General features: G+C 33.7%; 1 protein-coding gene across 1 annotated transcript in view; it reads left to right on the forward strand.

Moving 5' to 3' along the window:
* The window catches only part of LOC113500429 (tolloid-like protein 1), a 77648-nt gene that overhangs the window by 12337 nt on the left and 38874 nt on the right, over nt 1-26437 (forward strand). The window contains exon 2 of the mRNA XM_026881220.1: nt 5441-5699. Coding sequence (XP_026737021.1) covers nt 5507-5699 — 193 coding nt within the window. The 5' untranslated portion in view covers nt 5441-5506. The remainder of the gene's footprint in view (nt 1-5440; nt 5700-26437) is intronic.

Genomic DNA, 26437 nt, shown 5'->3' on the forward strand with positions numbered 1-26437 from the left:
AAACGGATTGCGAACTCGATACTTTTTTTGTGGACTATGAGAAGGCCTTTGACTCGGTGGAAATCTGGTCTGTTCTGGAGTCCCTGCAGCGTTGTCAAGTAGATTGGCGATACATCCAAGTGATGAGATGTCTTTACGAAGCCGCTACAATGTCCGTCCAAGTACAGAATCAGCAAACAAGGCCCATACCGTTGCATCGAGGAGTGAGACAAGGGGATGTTATTTCCCCGAAATTGTTCACTAATGCAATGGAGGATATGTTCAAGACGCTGAACTGGAAAGGACGCGGCATCAACATCAATGGCGAACACATCTCTCACTTGCGATTTGCTGACGATGTCGTCATCATGGCGGAAACGCTGCAGGACCTACAACAGATGCTGAACAGCCTGGCTGAATCTTCTCCACGCATCGGCCTACGGATGAACTTGGACAAAACCAAGGTCATGTTCAATGAACATGTTCTACCGGAACCGATTGCGATACACGGCGCCGTTCTCGAAGTTGTTCAGAAATATGTATACCTCGGGCAGACATTGCAGTTAGGTAGAAACAACTTTGAGGACGAGGTGAATAGGAGAATTCAGTTGGGTTGGGCTGCATTTGGGAAGTTACGTCGAGTCCTAACATCGTCGATCCCACAGTGCCTAAAGACAAAAGTCTTCAATCAGTGCGTCCTACCTGTCATGACTTACGGAGCCGAAACGTGGACACTTTCGGTACGGCTGGTTCACAAGTTTAAAGTCGCTCAGCGGGCTATGGAAAGGGCTATGCTCGGTATTTCTCTGAGGGATCGCATCAGAAATGAGGTAATCCGTCAGAGAACCAAAGTCATCGACATAGCCCACCGAATCAGCAAGCTGAAGTGGCAGTGGGCTGGCCATATTAGCCGAAGAACCGATAACCGTTGGGGTAAACGAGTTCTAGAGTGGAGACCACGCCTCGGCAAACGTAGTGTAGGACGTCCTCAGGCACGGTGGAGTGATGACTTGCGCAAGACGGCTGGCAGGAGCTGGATGCGAGAAGCCGAAAATCGATCTTAGTGGCGTGCACTTGGAGAGGCCTATGTCCAGCAGTGGACTGCGATAGGCTGATGATGATGATGATGATGAACTCGATACTTCGTTATCATTATAAAGGAGCCTACACGACTTTGACATAATTCCTTAATCGTTCCAAGAATTCTATAGAAGAGACCGAGCAATTTCTCGGAACCAAACATCATGCATTATAATCGAGTAACTTCCAACCCTCCGTAATCGCCAGGGTATTGTTTTCCTTCATTAAAAAACATCGAAACTGCCACTACAAAGCGCTAACTATCTTTAGTGGAACTTAACAAACTCACGAACTTCTGCGAAACTTAGTTTGGTAGTTAGCGGCCGCTAATCATCGCTACAAAGGGATTCTGTGTTACAATGATCTTGTTTATTTTGTTGATGAATGCTTAAGATCTCATTCTTAACGTGTGTGCACATATTTTATACTTAAGCTGTAGATTGTAACTACTAAACTTAATATTGTAGACAGAAAAACTGATCCACCTAAGGCAACTAAATCGGAAATTCTATACTGACTGATCAATTCATTGATAGCTTGTATAAAAGGGTATCCAAGGGGGACTTAAATTAAATTTTAACATAAAAATCAATTTGGACACAACCATACATCACATACTCCCCTCCCCCCATGGTTTCCCTGCCTGAATTCCGTCTACTCAGCGTCTGGGCGACCTGTCTTGGCTGCAATGTAATTTACTTCCCCTAATATGATTGCACTCACATTAACAAAATGATAGTTATGAAAATATAATTTCTGTATAGAGAATTTAATTAATTGAAAAATGTGTCTTGTTTTTGTGTAGGTACCTACTAAAAGCTTTGTATGGTTGTTAAGTGAGTTTTATCTAAATAAATTGACATAAACAAAATTAAATTATTTAGTTAGATAGATAACAAATTTTTAATAGGTCATTATCACTAACTTTTAATAATATTTCATTAGAGACACGTGTAAATTACGATTTCATACTTTTGAAGGTTATGTTTATCTTAGCCTTTACTACTAGACTTTTTGAGCCTACCAGCAGATTTCCTTAAATGCAACAATGTCGTAAAAATTTAAAAAACATTTAGTGTACTAAATGTTGCAGAATGATCACTTACAGGATAGCATATTTTATGCCATCAAATCTTAGCCTTTGCTACAATTCTAGATCAATCCTTATCTATCTAGACCGCCAGCAAATTAAGACTAAATCCATCAATTAAAAAAGTGTCATCTGACTCCGGACTCCAGCAGTCTTAATGAGTGAGTTAAGACATAGATTGATTCGCCTTAGTCGCTTATAATTAACCTGACTTTTATAAAATAAAAGGATAATCAGATTTTTCTCTGTAATTGGCATTTCAGGGGTTCTAAAACGATTTTAGTCGTGTTTCAAGGTATAAAACTAAACGGATGAAAAAAAAATTGTTAAGTATTAACGAGTAAAGAGTTTGAAATTGCGGTGAATGAGTTTGACGCTAAGCCCCAAAATGAAACTAAAATAAGTCATGTCTAAGACGTGTCAAAGCTAAAGACTGCAAACCGAACTTTGACAATGAGATTTAATTTATAAAGTTTTCTTTGTTCCTAACATTTCTCCGTCTACTAAGCAATCAATCGTACAGCTATTCAGGTTGTTCGTGAAGGCAATTATTGGTTTAAAGTCGCTTTCGAATCAATTTGATATATTTCATTCCTTAAGGACTTAATTGTTAATGCTCTACTATCAATCATATTATATTTCGTCTAGCAGCAACCTAAAATGTGTGTCATTTCGAGAGCTCTTGATTTTAGCCAAAGTCACACATGCCAAAAAAAAGTTCAAAGTCCTGAAAAGGTTTAAACTATAAAAAGAAAATGTATTTATTTCTAGTAAGCCTAAAATAGTACCTTACGCTTTGACAGAACTAGTGCACGATTGCAAAATGTCATACATGAAAAATTTAACAAAAACTTTATCTAAAATGTTTTAGTCGTTCCTAATCTCATCCAGTGTTCTATTAAATATAAAACCACGGTTTTTTTATTGAAGAGAAGCATGGCGTGATGATAGAGGGCACTTGAACCACTATGGTACGGTGGATAGGTTAGGGGCGTTGCTTTGAGATGGGCCCCTTGACCTCGTAAGAGATAAAAGCATGATAGAGACCTACATACATAATATATTGTTATATGTTGAGTTATTCTATCTTGGGATTGTGGTCTTCGGTGTTCTGTTAGAGCTGATTTTATTTTTAAATATCAGCGAACTTCAGGTAGTCTCAAAGGGATCGTAAATCTGTTTTTGTTTGTTAATACCAATTATCCAGAATCACTTTTTTTTACTTACATGTTGTTTGAGACTTAAAATAACTTCTTGCATGTTCATTGCCAGTGGTCTGGTCTCTGTTCTGGTTCTGGTCTTTGTATAAATGTCCCATGTTATTAAAGTTTTTACGCTTCTTTAAATGGACTGTCTTCTGGACACAGTCCATTTACTCTATCAGTTCTTTGGCTAGCAAATGACCGATCACCGCACTAGACGTACTCTGATTGATTGCTAATTACTTTCTGGCTACAGCATCTGCTAAACGAAATTGAACCTTAAGTATTGCGTTTACCTCATAAGAAGAATGGATTAGATCATTGCAGACGTCGAGAACTATGTAGAGTTGAAATTCCGTTGATGATGGTGATGTAACATTGTCCTTGCTCTCCGATTATTATCGGCAACTTCTTATACAGTCAAACGGGTTAAATAAGACTGAAGGGTGAAAAGAGCCAGGGCCAAACCTGTTTAAAGAAATAAACTAATAGGTTAGCTATGATAACTCCCGAATATTTAATTATCTATACTAATATATAAAGCTGAAAGGTTTGTTTGTTTGATTGAACGCGCTAATCTCAGGAAGTACTGGTTCAAATTAAAAAAATATTTTTGTTGTAAATAGACCATTCATCGAGGCAGGTTTTAGGCTATATACCATCAGGCTGTGATTTTGAAACGATTGAAAATGTGGAAAACACAGGGAAAATTTTTCATCTTCGAGGGCTTACGTTCAAAAATTCCTAACTTATATCTTCTAACGATGCGGACGAAGTCGTGGGCAACAGCTAGTTTATAATTGAACTATTGTGCGTCAAACTGGGTAATTAGTTCATACCGTTAGACACTATCATATAAATACCTTCAAAAGGGGTCAATAAGTTCAAAGCGTTTGACAATATCTAATAAATGTTAGTATATTATATAAGAAAATAGGAATAACAATATAATTTTTTCTCCCACTTGTTATCAGTAAAGTGACTATAACTAACGGGATCACTTGTCATTAGAACAGTAATAGAGTTGGGTTGAGCGTTACGACTTAGTTTTCTTTGATACCAGGTTGAAGACCGGTAAATTATCATTTAGGGAACGCTTATATAAATTGTGTTGTTGGTTCATTGTATTGTAATTCGTCTTTTGGTGGACGTGAATATTCTTTCTGAGGTATGATTTTTTTATTGCATTTCATTTTTTTTTAACCTAAGAAAAATATATTGGGTCCTAAATACTAAACTATTGATATAAATTTAATTTAATTTTTACGAGAGACACTCTATAAAATTGAATTCTAAATTTGAAATAACACTGTGGGCTGTAATTTCTAACGGATCCCACTCATTGCACTTTATGCAACACACTTTATGCAACACACTTTATGTTAAGCGTTAATAGTCCCTACATTTTCTTCCATTTAAAACCCGATATAAAAGTAAATACAGTCTAGAAGAACAAATATTTTGTAGCGCACAGTATTTGCGGTTAGTTCCACTAATGGGGAACATTGTCTTGTAGTTCCGTACAACCGCTGTGGGTGTAAGCTTTAAATTTATCTCCGATATTAAAGCTGGGTTAGATACCTATTTAGTGAGATAAGGTGAATAAACTTTTACGGAAAAATATAATTGAAATTGTGACAATTTCTGTCATCTCGAAATTTTAGGTTTCTTGGCCTATAAATAGATGAAAAAATAAAATATCTTATGCTAAATACAAAACATAAATCTGCCTTCAATTACTGTTTATGTACACATATAATAATATATTTCTTCGAATTTTCTCATTAAAATCTTCAAAGTACCTACTTATATTTATTTGCTCCAATTTAGAAGTTTTTCAAAGCAAACCCCGCTTCATGTATTTGAATCTTTGAATAGGAGTTAATATACAGTCGTATTCATTAAAGTGTAATGCTTTTAAACATGCTGAAACGTAATTACATCTATTCAGCCATTTGAAACTTGATTTATATATAAACTCCTTTAATGAAACATCCCTTTAACACTGATGAATATGTACCAGTAATGTAGTATTCACTCTTAAATTTGGTGCCATATTTAATTAAAAATAAACATTACTTTGTTTCAGATAAACTCCAAAATTGAAAATACTATGACATAGTGTTCCGCGAAGTGTTTTTTATAATTAAAAAAAATGACTTCCCGACAAAGTCGTGCATCTGCTGCGGCGGTCAGTGCAATACTGACGCTAATAGTGTGTGCAATGTATAAGGTAGCTTCGGCAGAGGGAAGGGATGAACCACACAAGTTCACAATTGAAGAACTTCTGTCCACGCACTTCGAACACAAAGACTCCGGTGACCTTGGAATGGACCCTTGTAAAGCTGGTAAGTTACACTTTTAATATCTATGTAGAAGATGCTCTGCTAATAAAACAAGATTATAGATACCGATATTCATCCAGAATCAATCGAACATGTAACGACGGTATGCCAAAAATATCTCCGGTCTATACCTGTTAAACTTTAATATGATATATATTTGGGCATCTAAACACAAAAAGGTAAAACACGAAGGATGTAAAAAGAAAAATAAACGAAGTCTTAAACATAAGACCTTTAAAAGCTCGTTCATTGCGAACACAAAATAAAAATCACTGAATCGAATATTCTCAATAAAAGTCGGTGTGTAGACCTTTTTATGAGTTGACAAACGACATTCGGGCTTCATTTTTCGCTGTCTGCGAGACAGATATCAAATGTTAATAAATTCTGCTTTAAGCCTAACGCCATGAAGTAATATTACATTCGGTGTGAAAGAGAGATGCCTCTACCCCTTGTATTGCTCTGTCACTCTTCCACAACCACAATAACATTACTTTAAGGCCTAGTACTAGAGCTTCTGAACATTTTATAACAAGAAAAGTGAGGTAGAACGAAGATCAGAGTGAACGACAAATCTAAGACCAATATGTCATAGATGTCCCTTCAATAGGGGGTTCTAGACAAACGATGAAAATGTTTCTAAATTGATACCATAAAAGAAGTTGCCAATGTGTACTTGCGTGGTTTTCTTATTTAACTTGGGGTAGGTTACTTACTTAAGTTTTTTTGAGACAAATACTAGTTATGGTTAATAATGATAGCTTGAAGAAGTTTCTGTATAGAAAATAAACTAAAATTGATCACCAAGTGCTCTTGATTTCTCAGATAATGGTTATATTAGGTCAAATTCTGGAATCGAAATCTTCAGTTTTCCCGGAACAGATATTATTTATCTTACAACAGGTTCAATTGATAATTTAGTACAGTCAAGTCCCTTTAAAAATGTGCCTTTCTTGTAACGAAAGGTTAAATTAAGAAAAAGCTCTATATTTTCTTAAGGGCCTGTAAAGGTAAATTATGTTTCTTGAGACTAACAAAATGAAGAGATTAATTATAATTATTAGAGACTTTTAGGAGAGTTCATTAATCTCCATCATTTTTATTTTAACCCTACAGTATTAAATTATAGACTTCTTTCCTTTATCAAGATATATTGGCATTATACTGAAGTCCTTTTTTTAAACTCAATATTTAAGTACGAGTAAAGTCATGTGCTCTTATTTGGTTTTTAATATTTGCATTTGTACCTTTACTAGATGCAGACATTTGTTTTCATCAATATCAGTGGAATATACTTATAGTTAATTTAATTTAAATAAATTAGCTGTATATAATAATGGCCTTTAACTTGATTAAGTAATCCAGTCCCAGAGAAGTTATCCAGTCTAATCAAGGAATGAAACATCCACAAATGACAGCTATCAAGAAAAAAAGAAATACACTTTTCACGAACACATTATCCAATTTACAATATAAATAGCGTCCTACAAGGATTCAAGACTCCCGTAATAATATTATGATCACAAACGTCAGGCTATTTGGACAACAAACCTTTAAGGTCGGGCCTTTAAGGTTTCTGACAGATAGGTCGGGCCCGTCATGGACAGCTTATAATTCTCGCTGGTTACCTCCGTACGACAACTGACACAATTCCAGTTAAGTATAATGCAAGGAATAAGCAAGAGCGATTAGATTTCCTAGCTTACTGCTTTTTGAGCGCATTCTTGTTAAAAGTGTTAATGAAATGGAAAGGTTTAGACTGAATAGGAGTACGTAACTAAAGAAATTCTGTTGGTCTTCTGACTCTTAATTATTATTTCTTAAGCATACAAGAAAACTACTTAAATGAGGGTTCCGTACAAATAGAATAAAGACAAAACAATTTACAACGAAATATCACCCACCACAATTATAGCGATCCAAGCGTAACTTTAAAGCGACAACAGAAATTCATCATCTGTGAAAATTTCAAGTAGGTAAGGTACAGCCTCTTGATTGACGGACGGACAAAGAAACATATAGAAAACTTAGTAATAGTTTGGTTTTCCGGAAAATTATGACGCGGTTTTAAGAATATTCGAGCTTATTATAAATTGATATTACTCAACGAAAGTAATAATGTCATGACTACCTATTTGTGTGAGATAATAATTTAATGTTATGAAAACTTGTTTAATTCCTTCGCTGGCCATTAAGATAATAGTTTTGATAGCATTATCAACAGTCTAAACATAGAAACACTTTTTTACGAGCACAGAAATATGTAATATATTCATTTACTTAATAGTCAAACGCCACATACAAAACATGTGTTTTTGTAAATTTGTAATTTGTATTTTTCGCTACAGCTTTTGTTTTGGAACAAAATAAGCTTTACAGCTGTAGAGCGGGTCGTTTTTATCGTCCCCGTTGATTTCGGTTTTAGCACTTTGTAACAGTAACAGTACCTCGTCCTCCACCAGGACGTAAATATCAAAATCACCCTTATTCTTATTGCTATAAAGACTAAAATGTCCCAACTCATTTTAATTTTCAAATATACCTCTCCCTGGTTTCCGAGATTTAAATACCCTACATTGTCCGCTCACCGTCGCAAAAATAGTTTTAACAGGTTCAGGAATTCTGTAAAAAGTTTGCATTACTTTTTTAAAACTGTTTGTAAGGGTGTTTTTAAATTTAATTTACACTGGCACGGAACTTTTTAAATGAGGTATTCTGGGTTCAGTTGTTGTAAACACTGTTAAAAACACACTGAAACTACGCACTGTTACACAGAGTTTTCAACCATTTAATTCATTGAGAGGCAAATGTAATAAATTTTAAGCCTGTCCTTTTTCTCTACGAAAAAAAAGCATTCGCTCTGCTTCTGTTATTAGAACAGAAATAGCATACGGAAAGCAATCGAACCAAAAATATTTAAATGAACAATTTAAAATGCAGGACATTTTAATTCTCCTTTGTGTCCTGTTTTGTCTGCGTAAAAATAAACAAAAATACACAGGGCAACACTGAATATGAAACGTCCAGGGGCGAGACTTATTCTAAAACAATTAACACAGCCCGATGACGGTCGATAGAAAAACCGTCAAAGTTTATCGGCACAAAACGGTCGCGCGAACACTAAATTGGAATCTGGCACTCTATAAACCTTTAATGTCAATAAAGCGGTCCCTCATCAAGTGAACCGTAAAAATCGGCACAATACCGGTTTTTACACCCGTCACTACGATTGACGGCCAAAATTGCTTTTTGGTTTTAACCTTTTAATTTTTTTTGAGAATTTTTCAACGGTCTATTTTTGGCTTCACTCGTAGGGCTTGGAATATTGGACATTCTTTTTGAGAACAGTTTAAATGTATGACACATGCATATGACACAAAATGCAAAAAAAATATTTGCATTTCATAGAAATATCTTAGAATATCCCCTGTATCAAATTAGTTAAGGACCAATCCAATATATAATATTCTTACAAAATAAGCTTCTGAAAATGAGACCAGCTATATTTAAATACCCATTTTACATAAAACTAATCGAGCGTATTCTTTAAGTTAAGAATTCTACGATATTTCGTAGATTACCGCTACAGTTGAATGCCTACAAGATTAAAATCGTAGCACGTCGTAGCCTTTTGTAGCTGAAGTTAATCACCTTATTTTATATCGCTTTCAAAGATTATCGCTCACATTGATAGAGTACAGTGAGGAGTCAATATTTTACTTTTTAATTAAAATGTTAATCCATATATGTATTACTAATCGTACTTATTTACATAAATTCTTTCGCCACAGTGTTACTTAACAAATTCCTCCAAAACGTCGACCGGCTTTTTTTTTAATTTTTTACATGCCTGTTTAAATTAGTAGGTCTGAGAATCTTGTACTGTCTATTTTCATATCTTTAATGAAGTAATTATACTCTTCCAGAAAATAATACATACGAATAGCAGATAGTATAGTTTTCCCACACCAGGAATTCCCTGTAAGCAGTTTATAAGGTAAAGCAAGGTTTTTTTTCGTTTGTTTGCAAGTACTGATATAACATAATGTATGCTATGATGGCCTAGTAGTAAGATCCAAGACGAACCGAAACAATTTCACAAGTTTTGACAGTTTCCTTCAGACTTTTTCGTCTCAATGAAAATATATCATTGTTCACGACTTTACACTTCAACATTTTTCCGAACATTTAAAAGGCCACTAAAATATCGAGGCCAAACTAAACAAAACGAAAACAAATCAAGCATTGTACTGAAATTACAGACAATTATGAATGAAAACCGATCCGTACAAAGTTGTGGACGTTAACCGTTCACAATATTTAATGCTTTCGTAAACAGACCCGAGTTTAATTAATAGCTACGGAATTCACCTTTAACTGCTTATTGTTTAAGTTTAAATTCAATTGAATACAAGTTTTGAAGTGACGTTCTTTGAAAAGGTTTTGAACAGATTTTAGTGGGGAGGATATGTGAATATTATTATACCGGTTGCGGTAGTTTTAGATTATTTGTTGGTTTCGGGTTTGTAAAAGTTACATGGAATATTCAAGGGACAGGCTCGGCTGTCAAGACAATTGAATATTCACAAAATTCTTTGACAGTTTACGATTTTTTAATAAAATATATTTTTTACATCGATTATTCTTTAGTTTCAGTTACGATAATGAAGCTCGAACATAGCACAAGCATAAAACCTCCCTAGAATTTAGGATGAATAACTTTAGTGTGTTTCTTATATCAAGCACTGCGGTGTAATTACCGATTGTGCTAGTATGGTAATTGTTTGTTGTTTCAGTGACATCTCTAACTTATTCTAAAATCTCGTCCACTACTCACACTTTTTCATAGGTCTATTCAATAATTTATATTTAACACAGAAGGCCGCAAACAAAATTTATGTGTGGATAATAAGTCGTCAGTAGTACCTACTAACATTTGAAGAAACCGCAAGGATTATATTGTAAGCAATAAAAATAACGAATAAACACCGTGCCTACGCATAATATATGAGAACGAATTAATCTCAGTCTTTTACGACTTGGGTTTTATGTTGCTATAAGTACAAGCTGCCTTTTTAGGTGTAGGCAAGAATTTACACCTAAACGACAATGTTGAACACATGCTGTACTTATAACTGGCAGTATTTTTTGTGAAACGATTGTTTTTTTTTTAATTTAGAATATTCCTATCTGTTTTTTTGGGTATCATTTCTATAAAATAAAATAATGTTTTTTTATACTTTTTTATAATTTTGAATAAGTTGCTCAGCTTTGATTTCTAATGAACTTTTAGTAAATCAAAATATTTGTGACAGAGTAAGTGTTAAAAGCGTGGAAGTTTTAGATTGATTTAAGTTTTTTTTTTAATAACGATACTAGGTGAAACACTTTCTTCATAACTTTATTTTATTTTAAATAAATGTGCAATACTAAATACTTAGATCACTTACCTACATTTGTCATATACCTACATTTATAACGAATGCTAAGCCAGCTTAAAAAAATAAGTATGAAATAAGAATCCAAGTACGAAATAAAGGATACATTTTTTTTTCGTAAATTGACAGATTAATAGAAAAAGATAGAACGATATTTCGGGCGGCCTATGAGCAAACACTTCTTAAAATATGTACAAGGTAAGTTAGATACACAAAACTTAGTAAAGAAACACCACCAAATCATTTAAGCTAACACATAAATTGGATAGCGGAATCACTATAAATTTGTGTACGAAACACGCATAGTTACACGTTACTCAACAATCATAAACTTCTTGGAAGTTTAATTAAAACCGGGTCAGCCTCCTACCACTAGATAATAAAATAATACCATTACAGTTGTGGAAGAAAGATGCAGCTATAAGTCTTGTCTAGCGCTGTCACGCTTCCACAAATGCAACAATATTATTATAAGTCGTGGTGGTAAGGGAACATGAGTTTTCGAAGATTATCGCTCACAAATATGCTAACTTTGTTATAGTTTTCATTGAATCCGCGGCGTTGGTTTACAAGTTTTACTTCAGACTGTTTTTACATTTATTTTGCAGTGATTTTATTAACATTCGATAATAGTATATACACCGTGATTTTTTAGTCGTCTTACAAAAGCAGCCCAGTTCATGTATCCACTGACTAGACACACGTTCATGATAAAAAAAAATAGATATTTATGAGACTTGAATAAATTTAAAATGCAATTTTTATTCAATATTATGATACAATTCGTAGTTTTTTAGAAACACAGCTCTGTTGCGAGCGCGGTCCGAGACTTGTAACAATGGTGAGAGGCGCGGGCGTTTTTATCATTTTTATTTCAGATTTCTCTTGTTTAATTTTTCTTCGTACTTAATATCTTAGTTGATGATAAAAAAAAAAATCGCGCCTATTTTACGTCGGATACATGAACTGGGCTGCTTTTGTAAGACGACTAAAAATCACCGTGTATATTCGATAAAATAATGATATTTTATACGTCTTTGTATTAAATATTATTTTAAAATATATATTTACAATCGCGGACTAAATGCCTAAGGCATGTCTCTTTTAGTCAACTATGGTACAGAGAAAACAAGATCTAGGTACAAGGCTTTCTTCTTTCATCTAAAAAAGTATTTACACTTCGTTCGCCCTCAAAGGTCAGAGTTACTTTTACCTTAATCGATCTTGCGGCACGAGTCAATGAAGATATAGTGACTTAATAACCTCCAAGAGACATCCCAAAGGAGTCTTGAGATGTCACATCACTATTTTTCAATTACAAGCCCTAATTTCAAATTATCAAACATACCTGCAAATAGTCATATTATCTAGGTAGTGTTTTGCAAGACATATTGTGTACAAATAAGCAGCTATTGGCCGAATACTGAAACGTTCGTCAGTTTTATGTAAATGTGAAGTATTATGTTATGTTTTATACTTACTTACTTACAGTATTCGGTATATTTGTCGTTAACGCTTTAAATTAATAACATACTCATCAAGATTCTCATAAACGGGAAAGAGCTGTTTTGATACATAGAAACACGCTTATTAATCGCTTCTTAAACTTTTGACACTTTATTTCGTAAGCTAAAGAATAGAAAGTTTTAACATTCATGTTTACATAACTCTAAACAAAAGTACGTACGTAACAATATCATATCTGTTGATGGATCACGTTGTCTATCAATGAATTTGAAGCGAACGTTCAACTTTTATTATAAAAACTTTATTCTTCTTTTTGAGATAACGCTCTTCTTCGCAGTTTCAAGTTACTGTTCCATTTACAAATTGAAAAGTTTTGAACACGTTTCGAAGAATAAACGGGTTTCTAATCTCCTGAGGTCGGGTTCGAATTTTGAATTTTGACGTATTCCATGAAACGTTGTGTGCCGTTATTTTGGTTTGAAAAAGGAATAACAGATTTTTACTTTGACGAACGTGATGGACAGATTTACATAGAGTTGGTTCGTTAGATAGAATACGCTTGATTGCGGCTTTGACTTTGCTTCCCACATGTAGAACGATTACATTTTGTATTTTTTTTAAATCTTACCAGAAATGACTAGAAACTTTTTACCAATGTATAATTCTGAAATAGCGCTTTTAATACAAGTATACGCTGTGCATAATACAACCATAAACTAAACTAAAACCTTTTCGCACAGGTACTGCTTCTGGCACTTTTAGTACCAAATAAAGCTTAATTGCGGCACTCAATTGTTTTGCTCCCGGATATGAGCCCGGAGTTTCTGTTTTTGTAGTTCTATAATACTCCGTATCCAGTAGCTAAGCAACAACAAAACTAACATCAATGTTTATTTTTAAGTTATTTTACAAACTTACAAAGGCCAAACTTTCTTCTTGGTCATTTGTAACTTAACTTAAACACTTAAGTAAATAAAACCAAAAAGAAACATGCATTCGAAATTTGACAGATTTGGTACACAACCTCATTTTTAAACTTATGACAGTCAGTATGAAAGCGAGTTGTATAGTTTTAATTATTCGTCTTTTAATCAATTGATGACATGAAAAATGTTTCACCCAAAAACCATTGAAGAGAATCCCTTGATCATACCAATACAATTTCAGTGCTGGCCAGAGGTCGAAAGTCGCAAATTATGACGAATATTTTTTTCCATTGGCATTCGTGCTAGGAACTCAGTTCAAACGAATTGCAAAACCACGGCATGTAAAGTCACAAAACGAAAGGTTGCCGCTTCGCTGCTATACACATTTCATTCCCACGCCAGTTTCTAACATGTTTTTTCAACCAAACAAACAGAAAGGATTGTGTTTAATTTAACAGAGATTAAAATCGCTTAACGTTAACATAACGCACAAGTATATTGATTCTTTGATTCATTTATATATCTACAAGCTAAAATCAACCTTACAGTACTATATAAGTCTTTTCATTTTGGACTTGTGACAAAAGTGTACGGAACTGCTACGTGACAAAGAAATTACAATGGTTTTCCTGTTGAAATCTCAATATGGAAAGCGTCTTTTTATATGGGGATTCGAGGAAAGCTACCGTCCAATAGTCATGAGGGAGGACGTTTAAAAGTAATAACATCTCTTATCACCGTGTCATTTCAGTGCGAATGACACGCGTGCCCGCCGCTCAGGATATGAGCTCCTTCCAAATGATAAATGTCTGACACACTGCGTCAAAGAATGACGAATGTTGAATAATGACATTTCAAATGTAGCACGAAAAATGTTGACTTATTTCATGTTTCGACAAATTATGAATAGGTTTGAGAACAAATGCTTTTTAAAAGTCAATAAATATGTTATCCCTCTTTCCCATTTTCCTGGGGCAAGAGTACCAGCTTTTGAAAGAAAAGAGATATATACTCTGTTCTGACCAATATTTTTTGGAAACCTGTCTGACAAACTAAACAGATTTTATTTTGTCAAATACCCAAAAAAAAATATTAAATATTTGCTTGCTTCGAAGAACAGGGCTGTTACTACTGTTGTTCAGCAAGAGTTCTGCTTACAGCTCATAGCAAGCGACAGTGCTCGTTACTTTGTAAGTTCTTAGTAGCAAACCCTAGGTCGGAAACTGTTCTCTAAGTAGCAACAAGTTCGTCCCGTCTGACTGTCATAGAGTTAACGTATGTTGAGCTTCATCATATCAGACTTGTGGAGTTTATACCGAAGTCTACCCGCAAATATGATTGTAAAGAATGTTGTTGCTTATCTTTTAAACTAGAGTTTGGGAGCTCACTAAGTTATTTTATCCTTGTCTTGCAGGGGGTTTTTCAAAACTTCAAATCTCAAAGACACCCAACTGCCCCTCACATGTATTTTTGGGGTCCGGTACATCAAAAAGCAAAAGGGAAAAGAAATGTGGTTTGTACATCTGGCAAGTGTGATGAATCTAGAATACAAAAAAAAAACTTAATAATGAAATATTTTTCTTACAAATTAAAGATTGAAGACATCCCCACAAAATTTTCTAAAATGTAGCTAAAAGTCCATCCAATGGTTGTTTGTAACACACCGTCTTTAACGATGAGGCCGCCCATTTTGTCGATCCTTAACTTAAAGAATATTCTATTCCTCAACAAAGTTTTGGAAACAAACTTTTATGAGTTGAATCGTCTTTTCTTGCTCACATTTATAAAATCATAAACATGTACTACATCTCCTTACATGAGACGTAAAGTAATTTGATACCCGAGGACATGCAACTCATGATGAGACACGCAGTCTGCGGGGCATAATCAAATTAATTGAGACAGTGTGAAAGGTCTTTGTATTTTCTTCAAGGTGGCAAATATGTGGTTTAAAACCTCATTAGAATATACTTTTGAAACGAATAAGTATGATGGACTAGCAGAAAAATAGATGATCGACCAAATCGATCTTCCTTTCATTTCATAAAATGTTAGTATTGATGTAATATTAAGTAGAGAAATAACGGTTTACCACCCACTCATTCTTGCCAAGATATCAATCTCCTGAAAATGGGATAATTTCCTAAACGTAAAAAAAAATTAAAATATCTTAAAAAATTACACAATTTTTATTTTTATTTTTACTGATCTTAAAATAAATCAGTGCGTAAAACTTCGCAAATTCTTTTGCATTTTGCCGTTGGACCCTGTACAGTTATTCGGTCGGTCGCCCCTATAACTTCGACGAAAAATTAATTTAGGAAGCAATATAAAGTCTATTAAAAGTTTTCAGTTCTATACACAGCTGTTATCGTTAAATAAGTTAGCAATAGCTATAAATAACTTCGGTCTTACCGTGTGATGAATTGAACCCCGATAATCGATTGAATGTCAATTCAAGATTTGCGTTTGATTTGGTATTTCAACGTGATAATTCATTAAAGTTGAGTAAGATGATAGTGAGGCAACACTTAATTAAATTAGATTGGTATAAAGCATTATAATTTTGATATTTTTCGTGACGAAAACAGTCTTACTAAAGTCACTTGAGTCACCAACATTATCAAGAATGACGCCACATAAAAAAAGAATAAAAATAAATTAAGATCGTAGCTTTTCTACGCAGATAAAAAACCTAATTATTAACTAAATCAAATAACATGACATCCCATATTTTATCTATGATGTAAATAGTTACGTAAAAATTAAACCTACATACCTAATAACCGAATAAATTTTATCTATCAAGAATAATAATTTAAAATGATAATTAATCATTATTATTAATCTGAAAATGTATTATGAAACAATTTATACTAGTTTAGTAATAATTTACACTAATAATAAAACTGAGATCTGTGATAAAACGTTAAACTGAAACATAAGGTTCAATTGAATTTTAACGTGATATTTAATTTGAAGCGCAATTTATTATTGAACAACTCTAGACTTGCGGCTCATTCATCAGTTTATTTTCATTGTAATGAACGCGGCATCATATTGTAAGCTAGAGTACCTATTAATTAACCTAGTATTACTATTACAACAATGAAACTGTTAAATGGTTGCAAACTGATTTTATTGAGCACTTAAAAGGAATTCCCTTACTACTGGCCAATAGAATTTATGAATTTTGTCTTTGAAATCTACTTTGCACAAGGCGTTTCTGATATTGAAATTTTAAACATAAGTAATTAGCCAGAAACAAAATATTACAATCAACAAACATTGGTGTTGCATATGCTCCCACATATGCAACGTATGCAACACATTTTAACACCCGAAACTGGAAAACTGTAGCGTACCTACTATAAATTATCTTAGAAATGGCCTTCGAAATGTACTAGCTCGCATTTTACGTCGCAATCGAGAGTCCTATCATCACAACACTTTGCACGCTTTGCATACGTGAGATCAAATTGTCTCAGCCCAACAAGCTCTTCACACTTGACGCTGGTATGTCCTCAGCCCCTCATTTCAGTGAAAAAATGCTAAACAGACCTCCTGACACGCACAAATACGGCCAGCCATTTGAAAGCACGTATTTTTTGCTCGCATTCCCGTGTTGGAGTACGCGAGCGTGATTAATTGCTTGTAACATTTTTATACAAACATGAACACGTTAAGGTAATGATTAGGGGAATACGTCGCTTATGATATATTCTGTTTATCTTCTTTTTATTCTTTTTGAAAGGTTTTGATATTTAAGTGAGTATTTATTGTATCATTTTTATTGCCTGTAGCTATGAAAGTTATTTATAAGCTTTGCTCTATTACAAGATTGATTGATTGGCTGTATGATGAGATAAGCTACCTTATTAACAACCTCCAGTCTCTTATCAAGTTGATAGCCAATTTTTTCGGACTACAGATTTACTACGAGAATAACTGCAGTACATTCATAAGCAGGATTTAAAACAGAACAAAATTACTCGAGGACTCCCTACTTCATATCTAGGGTTAAAAGCCATCTTTTAAGCCTGATTGGTGCGGGCCATTAGTTAACCCTTCCACTGCCTGACCTCGCTGGGAGTGCATGATAAACGGCCGAACTTAACACTCCATTTAATTTTAACTGCCGTTTGTCTGGTGATGGGTTAATAATTTAATTTTAATTAACAGCCTTCTGCACTTTCCTGAGTTGTGCTGGTAACGTTTTTGATTTTTTGGAGTTACGTAAGGAGACATGACCGCTATTTTTAATGATGCCCATTATCTCTGAAATTGTTCATGAGGTGAACAATCCTAACCAGTGTAACCCAACTATTATCCGAATGTATGTATATACTGTATGTAATATGAATGTATTCAAATTGCAATAAGTATTTAATTTTATGACATAAATTTTGCTAAAATTCCTCAAATAATCTCATCGGAGGAACTGATAGTTATGACGATTCCTAAAAACGCTTTAGTTCTGAAGAAAACCTTGTCTGTCTCACAGTTTTTAAACTTCCAAATCGAGACTAAACAAAATGACTTAATGTTTACAACATTGGACGTAATTGTATTACTAAATGACCTCCTATCTCAAACCAACCATTTTTAATGTAAAACAATTCTATTTATAAAACATTATCATGCAGTTATTGTTATAAACATGTTTGTTGCATGTGATAAGCTATGCTCATTTTAATTGCATTAATTATGATTCTTGTCAACAAGCTTAGCTAAAATATACGTTAGTATTATAGTAACGAAAGAGTTAATGTTTAATTATACAAGTTCGTAGTGGCGATGGTAATCCTTGTCGCCCATGAACCAAAATCTATTAGTTTGTAGAGCGGTATTTATTGTTTATGAAATTAAAATCGTCATATGTACACAACACAAAGATCAAAAAGAGTAAATTGAGGCTACGCTGACAATCCGTCCCTTCGTCCGTCCGACACAAGGCTGTATATATGCACTGCCATAGCTAGAAAGTTGAATTTTTCAGGAGCGATGTTTTTTAAGTTTTTTGTAAGTGAAACATTTAAACAAACCTAATGTTCTTCAGATCTTCAAAGCAATTAAATATACATTGATAACTCATTAACATAATAAACTGAACTGGGATATTTCTATCTTGCCATACAACTTAATAATAAATAGTGTGACAACATTAGCCTCTGTAAGTTATTTAATAACGCGGCACCACCTAGCTGTCATGTTTTAGCAATGAAAACGTCATCCTCTCAAAGGTACCTGTTGATCCCTTGTTTTGGGAACAAAAATAAAACCATTTCCTTATATATATTTATAACATCAATTTTCATAACTCAAAATGTATTTTTCATAATTTCTTGGTATTTAAGATTAACCATTTCAACTATGTTTTTAAACCTGGCTGGATAAATTTTCAAAGTCTAATGAAACACACACGCATCGGGTCTTAAAGCAGCTAGCTTAGTTAACAGTACAATTTAAATATAATTATTAAACTTAAAATGCGTAGATATGACTCCCATACTAACTATATGTATTTTATTGGCGTAACTGAAACGCACGATTACGAAACACTCAGGTAGATCTTCAAGTTTTCAATGTCAATCAATGTAATAAAATTGTCAAACGCTACTCAACTAAACGATTTGCTTTGTATGAGCCTAATAGCCTTAAAACCACAAAACTAGGAAAGCTCAAATGTACATGCATACTTACCACACGCGACTTTGCTTCCTGGAAAAGCTCTCGTCTTAAAGAGGTCAAACTCAAACGCACGCCACCAATTCATTACTCATTGCAGCACCCAATTAGAGCTCAGTAAAAAAATATTGCAACACCACCCTCATATTTTATTACCAGAGTAAAAAAACTCAAAGGGCAGCCGCGAAACAGCATTCATTGTTTGTTTCGGAATTATGAACGAAATATTTCGTGAGAAAAACCTTTTTTAATGAAATTACAAGGCTTTGTTCGAGTGTCTGTTGTTTTTTATTTATTTCGATTTATTCGTGTTCGCTATTTAATCTCTGTGACATTTGATAAGGGTGGGTGGAATAACAGTCATTACAGTTAAACAATGGGTACATGTGTATGTTAGTGTGTACATTTTATTCAACGCAATATTGTCGAATTGCGATTTATTTGTTCGTGCAATGATCTCTACAAGTCTTTATTTATTGGCTTTCGTAGTAAATTTCCACTGTGTAACCTAAAATAATGTGTTTTTCGACGTCTGAAGACGATGAGATTAAATAAATATTCAGTGATTCATAAAACAAATTCCAATACAATAAAGATATGCGTGAATAAAACTTCACATAATATATATTATATTGTTTTTTCCTTAAACCAGGATAATACGATTTTTAATAATCCATACCCTAGAGGTAAATACGGTAACAATAACGAATCATTATTAACTAATGAGGCTCCTCTACCTGTCCGCATGAAACCAGACTGTGTCAGATAAACCGTATTAGCTAAACGATTAAAATATGATGTATGTCTGTTGCCTTAATATCAAAAATACTAAAAATAAAAAAGAGGTTAATGTTGGTTCGGTGATAAGTTTGATGGTGACCATTTTTTTCATAACCTTTTTTCTTTACTCTATTTATATAATACTTGCGACCTTAAGGGTTCCGCCTTTGTATCGCAATTCTGACTCATCCGAATAATTTGCCGATAAACATATTGTAAGTGTTAAATAAGTGGGATCTCTCCGAAGACTATTATAATACCTAACTATCCACGAGTAAATAATTGAAGTTAATAAGTATCTAATTAAGTGAGGTACAAAAATAACTTGAAAGGTCAACAACAAATGTATCTCATCCTCATTAATTTCTCGGATATTTTCGAAAAACATTTACCCCAAATATTGATTTCCAGATTAATTTAATTAAATAATTCCCTATTTTCCCTATAGGTACTCAATCTAATTGAAGATCGTAAAAATATTGGAGTTGCCCAGATACCCACCCACACGCAAACTGTTAACTTTATTGGACCTTATTTTATTGTTGGATTAAAAAGAAGTTAATTTGTAACATTCATGTCAAAATATTAAATGTTCATTAAAATGGTTTATGATATTATATTTCACAACACATTTTAGTTTATAATCATACGACGTCATCCATAAAATCGAGATGATTATATTTTATCTACATTATTTTTATCAGACTCATGTTCATGCCTATCTTTGCTTGATACGGTCGCATACGTCAAGCTAACATTGACTTTTTAAACAGCTGTACATATGATCAATTATCTTACCAGTGAATGTCTTCAAATTCTTGCACGTTTGAATAAAGGCCTGAGAGCCTACCATCTCCTAAAGTAGTAATATTACGGTTGTGGAAAAGAGACGCCACTCTACGCCGTGTAGTGCTCTATCCCGCTTCCGCATGTACAGTAATATTACCTCAAGATGGCGTTAGGCTTGCAGTTCCTATTGTTTGTGTTCTACAATAATCTGGGGATCTGCAGTTTGATTGAAGCTGATGCCTGCGAGTTTCGATTTGTGCTAGTCTAACTAATCTTGCAGATAGCTATCAAATCAGGAACTTGGCAAACCAATATTCAAAACACGTCTGTTTCTGTGTCTAAGGAATAGGACTAGGACTTTTTGCAAGTAATTTTCCTTTGGAATCAAAACAGTGCAATAGTTTAATTTCTTACATGTGACATTGTATTCCTAAATCGAGATTCACTTTTTTTATCTTTTTAGATTAAAACCCATCAAAAGAACGCTCATGATTCTTATAAAAGATAAGCTCTTATCAATAGCAACAATCTTACTTAGAGACTTTGTAGTAAGCACCCATCTCCATTAAATACTTACAGAATAGAACCCCTTTCCCATCAAAAACTCGTATAGGATCACGAACCAAGTCAATCAAATCGAAGTTTTTTCTCTCACACCGGTTTACACTCACACGAATCCGTAGTTTACCTTGATCCAATACTTGACATTCCAACAAGGTCTGTCGTAACTTCGATCGCAATAGAGATATCGTCAACCTTTGCACCCTATTTGTTGAGGGTCGCCTTTCCAGAATAATCAGATGTCAGTTAGCAATTTGTCGCGAATTGCGACTACGTGTTAAACTTTGGACGTTTGTTCGTTTCATTCCAAGTTTCCGAAGCCTGTTTTGTAAGAGTTTGGTCTATAGATAGACAGGTTCTGTTAATTATGTGTAATTAATGAAGTTTTTTATTAGACGCTCTTTTGTTTCTTGTCGTCTTTTCTCAATTAGGTATAAATATTTACCGGAAAAAATAGGTATTAAACATTTTGAGATAACTAAATCCTTAGCCAACAAAAAAAAAACAGTCGGACTAAGAATCAAAAACAATGTATACAGAATCTATCACTACTATCATTCTAGTGCTTCCATTACGGACCGCATTTGAAATCTTAGCTGACAAAGACCTAGACAGTGAACAGAGCTATTCTGTAATACATCAGGAACGGATACTTGAACAAAGATCTTCAAGTACTTCCAGAAGACTGTTGACACACTCGAAACGCAGAAGCCGTCGCTGACACGAACGAGACACAATCACCTCATTCCATCAAAATTCAACCTTAACCCAACAAAATAAAGCCCATAACTACCGCAAAGTTACATTTGTTCTAAAGACTTACCAACCACAAAAGGCTTCTACTCGTACAAGCGATTTTAAACTTTATTGATATGTCATAAGAAGTATAATACTGGTTTTGTAAAGTTGTGTTAAAGGACAATAGTATCAAATGTGAGCATGGCTACGCAAAGCTGTACCTCATTTATCGATATTGTATCTACCTTGGGATAGGCGATCATGCCGCGCTATGTGCTCCAGAATAGTGTTGTAATTAGTTGTATCGATATTTAAGTAAAAATAATGAAATTTAGTTTTTAATATGAATATATTCGATATCAAGAAATCTTTGTTAATATGAATGATTAAGAATAATACTATGTATTTGTCGAATGATTTAATTATTGACACATACTTATCGATTTTAGTAATGTGGTTGTAAACGTCCTTTTGTGGACGTTTCATTCAAATAGTACCAAACCTTATCAAAGCGACTATTATGCGACTTGATGAAAATAAAGGCAAGGTAACTGACAAAAACATTAATGGTTTACACTTCATAACAACTTTGATAAATAAAACTACAAAAAATCGAATAAAATAATCGAACATCGACATAGCCACATCACTAGGACGGAATCGAGCAAAGCATTTTACGATCGCAACTGTCCGCTAATGTACGCAACTGTCCTTTCAGTCCATTCGTGTTGTGTGAACACGCCAGCCTGTCTTTACGCAGCAAAATGTATAGAGGTACAATCGCGAATACTTTTAACTAAAGTGTTAGCATTTAAAAGCTGTCATCGTGGATTATTGTAAAGAAAAATTGTATTGAGACTATGTTAATGATTGTTATCGGTGTTATAAGCCATAATCATCCTAGCCTTTTGCTATCTACGTTTTGGTCGGATTTCAGTCTAACCGGATGCAGCTAAGTAACAATGTTTTACAACAAGTGAATCAGGCCTATCAGGGCCCCAATTCTGCTATTTACAATGGCCGATGAACTAATGACAATTGGATTAAATTTGAAATTGTTCCTATTCTCTTAAAAATTATGCCAACACAAAAATTGAAAATTCATTAGCCTGGCTTTAACCCGACTGCCTCTCAAAGGTGTGTGAATAACAGCCGGGACCTATAATTTAACGTGCCTTCCGAAACACGGAGGAAGTCGTTATGACATATGTCACATGTCCTGTGATCGATCATCTTGTGCAATTGTAGTTTAGCCACAAGCTCCTCTAAGTATATTCCACTTTAATAAACAATAATTAAAATTCTCTGCGGTTTGTTTCTTGTCTTAAACACTTAATTATTTGTCTGATCCTTTGGATTCGCGGTTGATTTCTTAAGAATAATGTAGACTAGTTTTTGACTAACGAATACTCAAGCGTGCAAAACCACTAATGTAAGAAGTGTTATTTATTTGCTAATAGAATTATGTTTGTCTTACTTACGCACATACCCACTCGCCTTAATTAAGATGACAAAGCAAACATAGAATATGAAAACACAATTATTTGCAGATACAGGGGTTGTGAGGATTGCTGAACATTTCGGGATTTTGGCGTTTGAGTATCACGTTGTGTTTTGGTATTCAATGTATATGTCTACTTATTCTATAGTATTCAGTTTTCAAAGTATTCCAAAAACTAATGTAAACAATTTATTTAATTTATTTATTTTATTTAATTTGTTTTATTCCTATCTTTGGTATTAATATAATCATGTATTTCTTCATAAAAGTTCTTAATTTAGGAGGTTAAACAGTATAAACTTTTGGCTTCAAATAAACTCCAACCATTCGATTTCGAAATCAAAGAAAAAAATCGAGACACGAAAAAAGGTTTCAATAAAACTTTTTTAATATCAATCGGCTGTGCTCGTATGTACACGGCTACAATCAATCGAAGGCGCGACTCTATTCACTATCACATGTCGATGTGATACGCATGGTACTGTCATGTACAGTGTGTTTTCAATACGGTAGTATGCAATATGGCAGTTCATTTATGCCTCGTTGAATGGTTCACATGAACTAGATGACAACAAATTACAAGAATATAGTAATTACTGTTTTTTTTATGCGTCTATTTTAGTTAATTAATCAGAGAGTCAATTGCGGTAGATTCACATTGCCCCATGATCCGATTATCAGAAATTGTGAATAGTATAGGTTTTGGAATTTTTAATCGCTAGCCTACAAGCATGCTTGATACATTATGTTCAAAGGCAAGAACCTTGATGATAGTTAAATTTATTTTTTTCAGTAATACTTTTTAGAAACTATTAAAAACCCCCATAAATAACGCTACTTACAAATTCTTTTTTTCAAAAAAATTATAAATATGTATTATATAAATATGCAATGATTTTAACACTATTGTTACGCGACAATACCAACCTATACATTACATGATTGTTACCTGCATTGAGTGATTATTCAGGGTATGAATGGAAGCGCGTCTGGGGTCGATGTACTTCAATTGTAAACCACAATAGCGGTACAGGATTGTGGTCCCAACAGTTCCGGTGATATTTTTCACTTCAGTAGTTTTCGGTGAATGTGAAAAGTATTGCTGATATGATTTGAACGACTACGGAGTTCTTAGTTTGAGTGTGTGAAATAGTCTTGAAATTCTGAGCCCGTGTGGTGTTGTTGAAGTTTGTCGAAGCTTAAAATGTTTAATGTTGTCTAATAGTTTAATATTATTATTTTTTTGTTACTTTTGATTATTATTATCATCCATTATATAGTGGCAAAATGCAAGGCCTCCTTTCATATATCTGCGTAGCAGTTTTGTTACCTTTTAAATACAATTATTCGGACAAAAGTTTTCCATGTAGGTATATGAGACGGAGTCTCTTTTTCTTAATGGTTAATAAATTTAAGTTCCGCCTACCAGTAAAGCTAAATTGTGTAATATTCATATCTTACCAAGGTAGACCTCAAAAAGTAGCACTCATGCTTTGATTAGTATTCATTGAATAAATGTTTGTTGAAAAATTGCTGTTTTTATAGAAATAAAAATAAATAGTCAATAACTGAGTTAAAGCACTAAACTTTTTACTTAATTGAATTTAAATGCTTCAAGTCTCATTGCCTTTGTGTTTTTGGTTAAAATAGTCAGGTTAATTTATTAACTGAAGTGCAACTACGACGTTGTTCGGAGTTAGAATGGAAGTGTCTATCAGATAACACTATTAATGTTCGTTTTGAACAAGTATTTTAATTTATTACCGTAATTGTTTAAACTTCAACTACAAAAATAGCGATGTAAACCATTTTCTTAAAACTGTCTGACTCTTAATGTATAATGCACGACACCAATTCATTGCAAAAAACGTTTTTGTTATACTTTTTCAATTTAGTAAGACAACCAAAAAGATTTTACCCTCTACGTTTTAAAGCTCTATTCAATTTATTTTTAGTATTCGAAAATTTAAATCCATTTTTAAAATTCGAAAGTCTTATCTTTTACAACACATCAAGGTTAACAATGGCAGTGGCTCGGCTCATATTCATACCTTTTATTAGATTCGTAAGATTAAAGAAAAATACTTGACGCCTTAGTCGCGTAACGTAAAATTTAATTCCTAAGCCGATAGAGAAGAATTAAAAAAAAAAGATGATCAAAAAGGTTTTAACGTCAATCATATTACTGAAATCGGTGCCGAAATATGCTGGCTTCGAAATTGTGTCGTTTGATTCGTATTTAACGTTATTAATGTTGCTGTCACTGTCACGGATCATTTCATGTCAATTACTGTCGCTCTCAAACGCGATGATATCTAGTAATAAAATTTTATTGAGAGCCACTCAATTCTATTTTCAATTTATTTGAATCTGTCTTATTGAAGGAATTTTCAAGTATTATTAATTGGCATAAGCAGATTCGTTACTCTGGTCCCTTTTAACTCTTCAGTCAATAAGCTTTGCTGTTTGTTTCAATATTATTGTTTCATTTTACTGATATTGGCTTAAACTGTTGCCGTGATACTGTGCAAATGATTAATTTTAATATAATCGTTGCATTCGAATTTTTATCGGTTCTTGATTAGAAAAGGTTGAAAATCTGATAACGCTGCACTAAGACAGGTCGTGCCCATCAATTGTTGTGCCATGTGCCAAAAAGTGTTTAATTGTATGCCAACTCGTATTTTAAATGCTCCTATTAAAAATCCAGTTAAATTCGGACGAATGGCTACAAACAACAGTTGAAATAAGATTTTCTTTGAATATATAGTCTGTGGTTCGGTCAACATGTGTGTCACATCGATAGTTTATGTGCAGTCTGATAGCTCGCTGCCTATCGCTATTTCAGGACAT

The sequence above is a fragment of the Trichoplusia ni genome, chromosome 14, assembly GCF_003590095.1.
Source record: "Trichoplusia ni isolate ovarian cell line Hi5 chromosome 14, tn1, whole genome shotgun sequence".
Taxonomy (NCBI): Eukaryota; Metazoa; Arthropoda; class Insecta; order Lepidoptera; family Noctuidae; genus Trichoplusia; species Trichoplusia ni.